The sequence below is a fragment of the Coloeus monedula genome (assembly GCF_965178545.1).
Source record: "Coloeus monedula genome assembly, chromosome: W".
Lineage (NCBI taxonomy): Eukaryota > Metazoa > Chordata > Aves > Passeriformes > Corvidae > Coloeus > Coloeus monedula.
This window is the reverse complement of record NC_138821.1, coordinates 31,398,372-31,411,662: the sequence shown is the minus strand read 5'-3', so window position 1 is coordinate 31,411,662 and position 13,291 is coordinate 31,398,372. Positions and strand designations below refer to the sequence as shown.

The 13,291-nt window shown below is 44.5% G+C and overlaps 1 protein-coding gene across 1 annotated transcript in view; it reads left to right on the top strand.

Annotated features, from left to right (window-relative positions):
• Window positions 1-7,862: 7,862 nt before the first annotated feature.
• LOC309584620 (sorting nexin-2-like) overlaps window positions 7,863-13,291 on the top strand; it is a 140,201-nt gene continuing 134,772 nt past the window's right edge. Inside the window, exons 1-2 of the mRNA XM_082300745.1 lie at window positions 7,863-7,995; window positions 10,372-10,489. Coding sequence (XP_082156871.1) covers window positions 7,915-7,995; window positions 10,372-10,489 — 199 coding nt within the window. The 5' untranslated portion in view covers window positions 7,863-7,914. The remainder of the gene's footprint in view (window positions 7,996-10,371; window positions 10,490-13,291) is intronic.

The following is a 13,291-nucleotide window of genomic DNA, read 5'->3' as shown; positions in this document are numbered from 1 at the left end:
CTGTATTTATATTAATAGTTCATGTAATTTATGCCAAGAGGGCAGCCTTAATGGCTGTCGACTGAATGAATCCAACCCCACCTTGATTTATCCTATTGGCAATGCTTCACAGTGGGATTTAGAACGGTGCAACGTTACCGTGAGAAATCGATCTCTTGCAGCCCCTGGAACGTTTTTCCCTCGAAAGTTACCCAGAGGGTTTTTCCTAATTTGTGGGAATTGTGCCTGGTCAGGTATTCCATCCAGGCCTGTAGGTGGGCCCTGTACCTTTGGCCAACTGAGTCTTGCACTTCCACAGCACCATCCTAATGCTACACACCGAACACGATGGCAGAGGTCTTTAACAGAAACTATAACACCTGAATGTCAGGATGACCTCACGCTATGGAGCAAATCAGAAGTGCTTTTTACCTCCCTTTTTGTTCCTGGTGCAGCTGCGGCACGAGCCCATCGTCACTTAGAAAAACTGGCATGTTGGGTAGTTAAACAGGCAAACGGTACCAGCCGAGTGTTGTCTGAACTTGCAGAAGATCTGAGTTCAGTCCAACACACCCTGCTTCAGAATAGAGCAGCTATAGATTTTCTACTCTTAGCCCACGGCCATGGCTGTGAAGATTTTGAAAGAATGTGCTGTATGGATCTTGAGGATCATTCTAAGTCCATCCACGCCGAAATTAAGAATTTGATTGAACACTCCCAAAAAATAAAAAAAGACTCCGGATTTTTCGGATTAGAAGGACTTACAGAGTGGATGGGCTTAGAAGGATGGATGAAAAGTGTGATTAAATCCTTAATGCTGTTGCTAATAATTGTTTTGCTTGGTTTACTTATGCTTAGCTGTATAATGTCATGTGTAAAAAATTTAATTCTGAACTCAGTCAATATGACTATGATCATGCAAAAAGAAAACAGGGGAAGTGTTGAGAGTCTTTCTGAAGAATGGCTAAAAAGCAAAGGTCATGATAACACAGCAGGCTTAGTAAAGATGCAGACACTGAGTCCTTGAGCAAGAGGTTGCATAGATAACAGAATGTGCATTCAGATAAGTAAGAAGACAGAAACCATATGGAAGAGGAAGATAAGACCACCGTGTTTTCAGATCCCATGGAATAGCTCCCACCAATGAGGAGCTCAACTTTTGCAATATGTATGAGCTAATTAGTAGTACTATAAGTATGTGTAGTTTATGATAATAAACGAGACTTGCTGAACATCATGCCTTGAGTGCTTGTCTCCCGCGACTCCACCCGACACTGCCCAGCAAACAGTCCACAGTTGTTGGTAGGGGCATGATGGAAATTGTAGCCGGCACTTGTTTGCCATCAACTTCAATGTGGAGTAAAGGAGACTTTTGGGCAAGTCTCATACCTCCGATGCCTGTGACTGCAGTTGTAGCGGGCAAAATGGGCCAATTGGAAGGCCATTTTCCAGGGTCGATGACACTGGAGTCAGCTCCTGTGTCAAGAAGGGCTTCCAAGGTGATGGACTCTGCCTGATACAGCAGGAGACAACGCTTCCGTGGGCGGGAGGTGAGATCAATAGTGAGTAAGGTCAGAGATCCAGTAGAGCCAGGACTTGGCTGACACCTAGGTGCATCACAAACAGGCGGAATGCTTGAAGCTAGATGTGGTAATGGTACTAGTTGTGCTAACTTTTGTCCTGCCGGGATCTTAACGGGAGGATAATCGGTATGTGCTAAAATAAAAATTTCTCCAGCGGAGTCAGCATCAACAAGACCAGTCTCTACTAGGAGTCCCATTGTAATTGCAGATGAACGACTTACAATAAGTCCTCCCATAGCTTGGCCATTAATGTACACAGGTCCGATGACACCAGTGGGAATGCGATGGATTTCTGATGTTAGCAACTCGGTATCTACTGAGGCTGCCAGGTCCAGGCCGAGACTTCCGCTTGTCGCTGGGCGGGGACAGGTAGAGGTGCTGGAGCGGTTACTTGTGTCGTCGCGCGGCCGCTGTTCGCGCTGGGTCGGGGGTTTCCCTGTTTCTTGTTGCTATTACGGCATGCGTTCGAGTTGTGCGTATTGGATTGACACTTATTGCACCAAATTCCTGCGGCTGTACATTCGCGACGAATATGACCGGGTGTTCCACAGCGATAACACTTCATGCAGCCACCTGGAGCTGGGCGGGGACGTGCTGCTGCCGCTTGGAGAGGAGCAAGGGCTGCCATAACCTGATTTTGAGAGCTAATAGCCTGTTCTTTAAGCCCTTCACCTAATTTTGCTAAGGCTTGTGCTAAGAATAGTTGCAAGCCAGTGGGCATGGTCGCAGCTTTCTCTAAAAGTTGCTGGACAGTCCAATCCCCTGGGGTGGAAGTAATAAGGGCACGGGTGGCCTGATTGCCATTTTTTAAAAGGCATTGCTTAAGTAACGGGTCATGCATATGCTCTTGAACCCCAGCTTTTGAGATGGCTTCCATAACTTTGTCAACAAAAGAGCCTAAAGATTCCTCTCTGCCTTGCTTAATGTTCATATACATAGGGATCCCACCCGGGGCTCGGACTTTATCCATAGCTTTCTTAGCAACTGCCATAGCTTCCCGCAATTTAGCAGGGCCTAGTGCAGCCTGAGCCTCTACTCTCATATGTTGACCTTGTCCTAGAAGTTCATCTACAGTGATATCTGCTAACGGATCTCCCTGGGGTCTAGCGAGATCTGCACTAACAGCTGCCTCTTCCCTCCAGCGAGCCTCAAAAAGCAGTCGCTGATGCGGGGTATACATGAGCTTAGTAATGCCTTTAATGTCAGCAGGAAGAAGGGTAAAAGCGTTAAAAATATAATCAAGCATCTGTTTAACTGGTTCACTGGTGACACCGTAATTCCCCACCGTTGCTCGCAGCTGTGCTAGCAGCTTCCAATCCAGATTAGTCACCTGCGCGATATTGCCGCCCCCTTGCGGATTAGGGACAAATAAGACAGGGAACGCTATGCTGTCCTGAGCAGCCGCTAGCATGTCAGAATCACCCTTTTGTAAGCCCTCACGAGCAACGGCAGCCCAAAGTTCTCGATGGCCCCTAGCCATGGCCTCCGCGAGGTCAGACTCTGCCCCAGGGACAGGCTCAGGGCTAACAAAGGGGTTTCGCGAGCGAGAACAGTCCGGCGGAGACGGGTGAGCCAAGGGCGGAGGAGCAGGAGGTGGGGGGGGGGGGGGGGGGAGGCGCGGAAGGCAACTCAGAGGCAAGAGCCTCAGGGGGTACGTGAACCGTAGCAAAGGTGGGGGGATTAGGCGGACCAGAGAAGGGAGAGGGACCATGTTCCCCGTAAAGACGATTACGGTCCTGTGCAACTTTAATCTTTTCTGCGGCTTTCTTTTCTGCCTGTACCATTAAAAGTTCATTGTAAACAACTCTCCATAGTTTAGCTATCTTTTTAGCTGGCTTATCGTCATCTAAGACAAGATCCCAGAGTTTGTCACTATACACGCGCCACTGACAATTCATGAATGGAGTGGGGGTCAGCGAAAAAACCGTAAGAGCGCGCATGCGTTAAAAGAGCGGGGAGGTCTTTATCAAGATCAATCCCTTTAAAATTATGCTTAAGCAAAAAAGCCTTAAAAAGTTCCTGTGCTGCTTGCCTTTCCCTACTTACGACGGTACCGTTGCTAGCCCCTCCAGGCTTCGGCAGCACGTATCGGCGAGCCCGCCTGTGCGGTCACTCGGGCGCGGAGGAAATCGCTGCAGTATACGAGACCTCTTTCGCTGTCCGTCTAGCTGCGGGACCCGACCCCAACGCAACTCCCCCGTCGCATAAGGCAAGGGCAACTTCTCCTGTTCGGGTGCCAGATGTTGGGTGGAGTCGCGGGAGACAAGCACTCAAGGTATGATGTTCAGCAAGTCTCGTTTATTATCATAAACTACACATACTTATAGTACTACTAATTAGCTCATACATATTGCAAAAGCTGAGCTCCTTATTGGTTGGAGCTATTCCGTGGGATCTGCAAACACGGTGGTCTTATCTTCCTCTTCCATATGGTTTCTGTCTGCTTACTTATCTGAATGCACATTCTGTTATCTATGCAACTTCTTGCTCAAGGACTCAGTGTCTGCATCTTTACTAAGCCTGCTGTGTTATCATGACCCTTGCTTTTTAGCCATTCTTCAGAAAGACTCTCAACAAAGCTTCTTGTGCACCCCCAGCCTACTTGCTGGCAGGGCAGTGCAAGAGGCAGAAAAGGCCTTCGCTCTGTGTAAGCCCTGCTCAGCAATAGTGAAAAACATCCCTGTATTATCAACACTGTTTCAGCACAAATCCAAAACACAGCCCAATACCAGCCACTGTGAAGAAAATTACTCCAGCCAAAACCAGCACATGCTATAGAATTATATTTGCTTTGCAAAATAGCAGTGTGTGTTAAGTATTAATTGGTGAAATCATATTGTACCTTGATGATTGAAACATATAAGGGCCATGTGTAAAACACATTTGGGCTGCCCAGTTGTGTTTGTTTAGCATGGCCTGGTTTTTGGTAGCAAGGGGGCCACAGAGGTGGCTTCTGTGAGAAGCTGCAAGAAGCTTCCACCATATCTGGCAGAGCCAAACCCTGAGGGCTCTCGAGACGGACATTGTTGGGGTTTTAGGAGCTCTCCTGGGTTTTTTTTTCTGTTAAAGGAATTTTCCCCATACGTGTTGCTAGGGGGACAAATTTCTGGGTATTTAAGAAAAACAAAAGCGGTGGCTACAGAGGGTGGGGTGCATCTGGTGACTCTTTTGTTTCACCTGGGTGTGTGGACAGTCGGTCAGTCGGCATTTGGACAGAGAGAGGGGCTGCTTTCTTGGGCTGCCTTTTCCTTCTGCTGGAGAAAATCCAGGATCCCCAGCCCGCCTTCCCTGCCCCGCTGGGAGCTGGGCTGTGGCCGCCCTGTCCCGTCGTTACTTCGAGCCTTTGCTGTGTTGTAGCCCTGCTCGCCCTGCCTGCCCAGACCTCCGGGGGGTTCCCTGTTTGGATACATCTCGTCTGCCACCCGGGATTTGTGCTCGTCCCTGCCGTTCCATCCTGCTGTTCCCGAGGGTCCGGCCGGACACCGGGATCGGCTGCCCAGGGGTTTGTGAAGCCTTTGTTCCGTCCCTCCCCGGGATCCCAGGCCACCGGTGCTGTGTGCTCCCCGAGCTCGCTCCGGAGCGCCCCCTGCAGCCGCGGGGGAACCACCGCACCTGCCCTGCTCACCAGGAGCCGCCAGCACCCCTGCCGGCTGTGACCGGAACTGCACCCAAGGGGAAAGGGCCTGACAGCCGAGAAGGCTGAGACTGGGTTTGTGATTGTTTGCTGTTACTGCCATAGTTATTGTTGTTTGTTTGACTTGTTATACACATATAGATATTTAATAATAAAGAACTGTTATTCCTATTTCCCATATCTTTGCCTAAAAGCCTCTTGATTTCAAAATTATAATAACTCAGAGGGAAGGGGGGTCGCATCTGCCATTCCAAGAGAGGCTCCTGCCTTCCTTAGCAGACACCTGTCTTTCAAACCAAGACAGACATAGCGCTGGCCAAAGCTGGGCCAATTAGAGACATTGGTAATGCCTCTGTGATAACATATTTAAGAAGAAAATCAAAACAAAGTGGGGCACAGTTTTCTCCGAGCCAGAGAAGAGAAGGAGGTAAGAACATGTGAGGGAAACAACATGGAGACACCAAGGTCAGTGGAGAAGGAGGGGGAGGAGGTGCTCCATGCGCCAGAGCTGACATTCCTCTGCAGGCTGTGGTGCAGACAATGGTGAAGCAGCTGTCCCCCTGCAGCCCATGGGTCCACGGGGGATGCAGAGATCCACCCGCAGCCTGTGGGGGAGGTGCTCATGCCAGAGCAGGTGGATGCCTGGAGGAGGCTGTAATCTGGTGGGAGACCCAGTAGAGAGGGGGGCCCCTGCTTCCAGGCTGGAGCAGCCTGTCTTTGGAGGACTGCACCCCACAGAAGAGTGTCCCATACCACAGCACTTTTGGTGCCTCTGCGTCCTTTTTGGAGCAGTTCCCACTTTGCCCGGTCAGCTCTGGACACAGCAGGCTGCGGGGGCTAGCCTCCGGAATCCAGGAGACCAGAGGTCTGGCTTGTGGGTCCTTCCACAGGACCGGGGCCAGTAGAGGCAGGTGGTGGAAGAAGGAGGCAGGCTCAATTGTGGATGAAATCCGGAAGGTTTATTGTGTCTCCGAACAGGGGACCTCGCCCCTCGGGGGTGTCCAGCAATGAGCAACCCTGAACGCGCCTGCCAGGGGTTTTATGAGGGGTGGTGACAGGGGGGGGATGACAACGGCATCGAATCAGGGAAGGAGAAGGACGGGTCTGCGGGATGAGGGACACACAAGGGAACCTATCTTGGGAAAGGAAGGGAGGGATCCTCCCCCCAAGACCAATCACTCGACGCCCCTGCCAGAACTTTCTAGAAGCTTGGGAGGGGTGCCGGAGCAATTGGCAGGGGTCTGGGAGGAGACAAATAGAGAAAGCAGGGTTATGAACACGAAACCAGGAGGGTATAAACTGGGATGGTACAGTAACACGAAACCCAAAGGGGAGACCCGGACTGAACCAAACAAGACACACTCCCACATTTTGGGAGGACTGCTGCTTGTGAGATTGGAACCACGTTGGAGAAGTTCACGGAGAACGGTCTCCCTGGGAAGGGACCCCACGGCATAGCAGGGGAATGACTTCTCTCCCTGAGCCAAGCGGAAGAAAACCTCGGGTGACGAACTGACCAAACCCCCATGCCCTGTCCCCTGCAGTATTGGTGGGAAGGAGGGAGGGGCTGGGGGAAGAAAAGGTGTTTTTAAGGGCTTATTTTACTTCTCATTATCGTCCTCTGACTTTGTTAGTAATAAATTCACTTTATACCTCTAAGTTGAGCCTGTTTTGCCCTTGGAGCGTTTTTCTCTTGATCCTTATCTCAACTCATGAAGCCTTCATTAAATTTTTCTCTCCTCTCCCCAGCTGTGGCAGGTGAGGGTGAGCGAGGGACTTTCATGGGTGCCTGGCATTTGGCCAGTGTTAAACCATGACACCAGTTTGAATGGGCTACCTCACACACATGAATAAAATAATAACCCTTATAATTCCATACTTTGTGTCCTAGCCTCTCTCCTCAGTTAGCACAGGCCAGTTTCAAAATTTTTGTGACATGAAATTTCTAAAATACAAATACTTTGGAACACAGACTTTGTGTTTTATGGGAAGGAAAGCTTTGTTGGATCTAGACTAAAATTACTAGTGTTATTAATTTTTTTTTTCACAGTAACAATTTCAAATCACAGCTACCAGCAAACATCTAGCTTCTCACTTTATCTAGATGCCCTAACATGGTGCACCTACAGCTGTCTCCTTTTGTAGGAAGGGGAAGGAAACCAAAAGCTGGGCAAGTTGCTTGCAGTGCTGTACTAGTAATGGTATAACCCAATTGATGCAGGAATTTACATCTACAGGTTTGGTCATACCAGGTAAATTAATCCCAGTCAGGCGTAGGCAGGTACACAGCCATCCCAGTGCTTCCACAGAGCCCACCCCGGGCAAGGTCGAAAAATTGTTCTGCCAGTGTGCAACCCCCCCACGATGGAGCCTGCGGGCAGCCTTCAGCAAGCACAGGCACTTACACTCACAACCCTCTTCCTCTCCCCCTAGTTCTCCGTTCCCGTCTTGCCCTACTAGGAGAGACCGCGGAGAAGGAAGAAGGAAGACGAATACACACGACCCCAACAATGCGAGAGGCTAGCACCATTCCAGTCAAATCGCGGCGATACTCCCCCTACAGCAGCAGGAAAGACAAGGAGCTGTGACGATATAGACATGCGTACTACCCTTTCCCCCCTCCTTCCCTTCCTAGTGTTTTCGATCACGTGTTGCGAGGAGGCGGGGTCAAGGTGTCACGTGAGAGGGTGGGACTGATGACCCAGGCTGAAGAGGAAGATGGCGGTTGCACGTCCCGCTGACTTCGGGGTGGTGGAGGATGGCAAGAACGTCTTTGCTAGCCCCGTATCCACTTTGGAGGTGAGAACCCGCCTGTCCTACAGCCGCCCTCTCTCCTTCCCTGGCGCAGTCTGTTAGTGCGGGGCCCAGTCGTTGCCCAGACCCCTTTGGTGGAGTGTGACGGTGCAGGTGCCCAGGGGGCTCTCTCCGATTACCGGGAGTCCCTTCCCACCCCATCTCGGCCTCCAGCTGTTGCCCTCTTTTCTGGGAGCGGCGGCTCCTTGGCCCTTGTCATTTGTTGGGGAGAGTTACCTCGCTAGGGGCCCTCTGGGGCCCTCAGCCCTGCGTGGACTCGGTTGTTCCTCTCAGGTCTTTTTCCTGTTAAAAAAAAAATCCCAAAACCAAACCACGGAAAAGTCTTTTTTTCAAGTATCACACCTGCAATTGCTCAGAGAAATCGAGAGTCTGAAAGACCTAAAATTGTGTAGTGAATGCATCTATAAATCACTCTTGCTTTCCATGTTAGGAGTCTAATAAGTAAACTCCATTACAACTGAATATGTAAATACTTCCTAGTTCTGAAAAATGCTCATATCTTCATTAAAGTGGGAACTTTTTTCTAAGTTGTAGCCATGTTTCACCCCTGCTAGGCTCATATGGAAAAACTTTGTTTGCCCTGTACACAGTTAACCATTTAAAAAGAAAATTGTATGTCTTCCTCTTCCTGAAGAGTTTCCTGCCCCTGATGATAGGATCACTGTGTATTTCTATTTTGCTCTGTTGTCTGTCACATCACTAAGAGGCTCTTAACTGTGTTTTTCAAAGACACTTGCATTCTCTGAAGTAGTTTAAAAATGTTGGTTTGTTTTTTTTTTTAATTTTTATAGATAATTTGTGCAATGCTACAAAAAATTGTGGAAAAATACTGTAAAGGAATAATATATGTGATTTGTTCACCTGCAGTTGTCAAGAACTGTTTTAATAGGACTTAAGCATATCTGTGTGTGGTACAGGGTGTATTATTGGAGTCTTGTTTTGTACTTTCAGAAAAACCAATAAAACATAAATAATTTCTTTATTGATGTGCTCTTGAATTAAACCCCTAAGATGTGATAGAATTAATGCCTAAGCCACAGTCTAACAATGAAAAGTTCTCATCTTAATTATTAAAAATAGTTACTGAAAACTTCTGTAGCTGGGAAAAAAAGGTGAAGAAATGCACTTCCTCCATATTGAGTGGTTTGGTTGACAGCTCTGTTGTGCTGCTTTGCTTTTGTGGTCAGTTTATTTGGAAGAAAGTAGTTAAGTAGCAAAGGGTAGCCTCCTTGCTCCAAGAGGCACTTTGAAGACAAAGCATGTTTTTACTTTTAATCAAATAGAGTGCCTAGGAAAGAACCCTGCTCTTGTGAATTTCTAGCAAATTTGGAAGGAAGAGGCCATGAAGATTGAGTTTGAACTTCTCCCTATCTTAAAGCTAGATTGTTTAAGTGTACAGGGCACCTTAGTCCGGAGAAGAATGATTGACATGGTGTGGGTCTAATTAAACTTATGCATTTGAGTGTTGCTGTAGTCCTATAATATTCATAAAGTAGCTGTTTCTAAATGGCAATGGCAGCTCTATTAAAATGAAAATAGAGATGACTTAATCCTGATCATATGTTTGTTTGCTGATTAACTAAGAGGAGAGTATGGCAGGTGACAGTGAGGTCCAAATCCAATTTATGTGAAGGTTAATGGTGCTTTAAGAGAGTTCCTAACTGTTTTAATCTTGGAGCTGTTACCTTGCTTTTTGCATGATTAATTTCTGTTCTTGCCCCCCTCCTTTTTCCCCCCTTTTTTTCCCCCTTCCCCCCCCCCCCTTTTTTTTTTCCCCTTTCATTCTTTTTGCCCCTGACAGAAGACATGCTGTTCTGTTTTTACCTATAATTTGGCTAAGTTAAGCAGTGGAAAAGCTGTAAAACTGCTAATAATTCTTCCAAATAGCTTCAGTGTTAGCATTTGTTTTGTAAGAGGAGATTTTGTTAACTTACCTTTGTTCCAACAAAATATAAATTTCATGTATATTATGAACAGTAAAAAAAACTAGTAAGAAGCACTTAGAGACTTTTTCTACATAGAAAAAATTACTAAACAAAATCTAAATATAAGCCTTTCCAAAAAGACCTTCATAATTAAACTACATTCAGAATGCTATCAAGCTTATTCTAGATATTTCTGTAGCAGTTTTTAATGTAAATGAAACTTGAGGAAATGGTTTGGGTTTTTTTTTTCCTGACAAAGAGCAGCTGACTAGTTTGTATCCTTTGTTCATTCTTTTTGTAGGAAATGGAAATAGCTGACTGGGCTTACTTTCTGTACATCTTGCTTGTTTCTTTGAAATGAAAGAATGTTTATTGCAAGACTTATATGCTGATATGTGACAACTGGTTCTCTGCTATTTCACTTTTTTTTAAACAGTCAAGTTCTTCATCTCCAGAGCCAGCAAGTCTTCCTACAAAAGACCTCAGCACAAACTCTAATGGTCCAAAGCCAGCAGAAGCCATGCCAGATGATGATAGAGAAGACTTCTTTGCTGGTAACTGCTTTTTTTTTTTTCTTCTTCTAATGTGACTGCATAGACTCTTTTCTTCTTAGACTTAAAGGGGTGTGCTTTTGTGAGGAGGAAAAGCTTTTTATGCTGTAAAAGGTAATTTCCATATCTATAAGGAAATATGAAGCAGTGCCCTTGCAATGGAAATTCTGATTTTAAGCTTAAGCAATTTAATATTGTAAATCTTAGCCATTGTTCAACCTGCTGAAGATATACTTTCTGAAAAATTCATTAAGTAATATTTTCCTTTGGATATTAGGAGTATTGCTAGTCTTTGTCAATCATTCTTTATTGGGTTCAATGATCACCTATTTAATTGAAGTCCTATGATCTTCTGCAATATACTGTCATTTATGAACTTGAAATAATTTGCAAGAAAAGTGGCATACTATAAAAGGTAAAACAGCTGAGCAAAACTTTTGTCCAAAATTTGTTCTACTGCTGTTAACACACCTACCTACTGCTTGAATATTACTGTAAAACTGTTTTTTAGGATAGCCTTTTCTTTTTGAACTGGAAGTAGAAGATTTAATCTTGTTTATTAGGGAAATTAATGTGATATGTGACTTCTCTTAGGGGTGGATGAGTCTTGTTTAAATTTAATAGTAAATTAAAATTGGGGATTTTTTTCACCAAATTTGTGTGTTGTCATCTGAGCAGTAAACACTTTATTACACTCTTGATAATACATATTTTTTTAATGGATCTATTAAGAATTACATACTAAAACAATGTCAGTTTGAGAAGCTTATTTGGTAGAAAAGTTAAATTTAAATGTCTTAAGATTTTGCCAGTGATGTACAGGATTTTTTCTTGTGGGACTCTAGTTAAGTTTGATTACTAAATACAGGTTTGTCTGTGATATGTACTGTCGCTGCATAGTGTGGCAGTATTAGCTACTTAATAACTTGTTCCATTGATGGTAATAGAGCATGGCTTGTTATGTAATAATATTCAACTTTGTGTGTGTCTAAAAACACTAGGCAAGTTAAAGACTTGTTTTCTACTGCATAGCCATTTATAGTTGTCCCAGTCCTTTTTTACAATTATGAAGACTGATAATTCAGATCATATTGCAAGCTGGAGGGTATTTCTATTTATTAAAAGACTTTTTTTTATTATTAAAAAAAAAGGTGAGAAACTGACATATGGGATCAGTCTTGGCATTTCACTAGGCTAAGATTTGAGCTCTAATGTTTAACAATACTGGATGTTTTGGAGAGAGATGTATGAAAGTTTTGATAAGTAATCAGTCAATGACACTTATTTTTAATTCTTGATCAGTCACTGCTTTGATGTTGGTTTTCTACATCCTATTTTTCCTACACATGAATTATGGTTACTGTCACAATTACAGGTGTAGAAGCATGTACTATTCAAGAAAGGAGATGTAATGTTTAGAATATATTGTGACAAAACATGATTTTAAATACTTCTTCTCAATGCTAATGCTTTTCCTATTAGTGAGTCAGTTGGAAGTCTGCTTTGAATACATTCCTAATCTTATCTTTGTTTGTACCCTGATGTAATTATTTTGAAATAAACTTCATAGCATTTAGTTCTGGGCTGCTTTATCTAGATAAGTATATACATGTGCCCATTACCTTTGTTCTTAACTTAGCAAATTTATATTTGCATATATTTAAACTTACATTCTAACTGTGTCATAAGCAAGTTTATTGATTACTTTGCAAACTCTCTAAAACAGCCTCAAGAGAAATGGAGAATAATTAGGAATTCAGTGATAATCCTATTAGTTTTGTATTTCTATTACCTGATCTTGTGATCTACAAAAGCTAGGAACACTTTACTAGTACAAGAAAGCTTTATTTTTAATTTGGTTATATAGCTTCAGTATAACGAAACCAGCTTTTTGTAGCTGTAGGGCCATCTGGAATATATATTTTAGGAAAGCAGATTCCCCTTTGGCTAGAAAATATTAAATTAAGAAGAAAGGTGGCTGGACTGAATATTGATGGGATCCAGGCAGAAGTAAGATGTTAGCAGCCAGATTGTTGCAAGTGAATGGAATACAGAAAAGATGGATAAATGATTTAATGAGTTTGAGTTTTATTATGGAAGACAGTTTTTCAAATTCAAGCAGCATTCAGCTGTGAAAGCATCTGACGTACTGCACTGCAGGTCTAATATGACTAAAAGTGATTTTTAAAAGGTCAGTTCATATACATATTCATGTGTTCTTTCTGGATCTCAGTAAGAAAGGCCCAAAAGCAAATGGCTTAATAAAATAGCCGTTTTACTAAGAATAAAAAGAGCAAATCTTATGTCTCTTCAGATGGTGGGAACCCTGTGATCATGCAGCAACAGATGCACCTCAGATGTGTTTCTCTCATGGCGTGCTACACAGATTCTGTCTGTGGAGGGAAGCTCCATCTTTTTTGTATTTGAGCTATTATAGAATCATAGAATGGCCTGGGTTGGAAGGGACCTTAAAGATCATCTAGTTCCAACCCCCCCTACCAAGAATAGGGACACCTTATACTAGACCAGGTTGCTTAGAGCTCTATCCAGCCTGGCCTTGACATTTCCAGGGATGGGGCATCCACAACTTCTCTAGGCAACCAGTTCCAATGCCTCACCACTATCAAAGTAAAGAATTTTTTCTTAATATCTAATCTATACCTATTCTCTTTTAGTTTGAGACCATTCTCAAATGTCCTGTCACTACATGCTCTTGTTAAAAGTCCCTCTCCATTTTTCTTGTAGGCTCCCTTCAGATACTGGAAGGCCACAAATAGGTCACGTTGAAGCCTTCTCCTTTTCAGG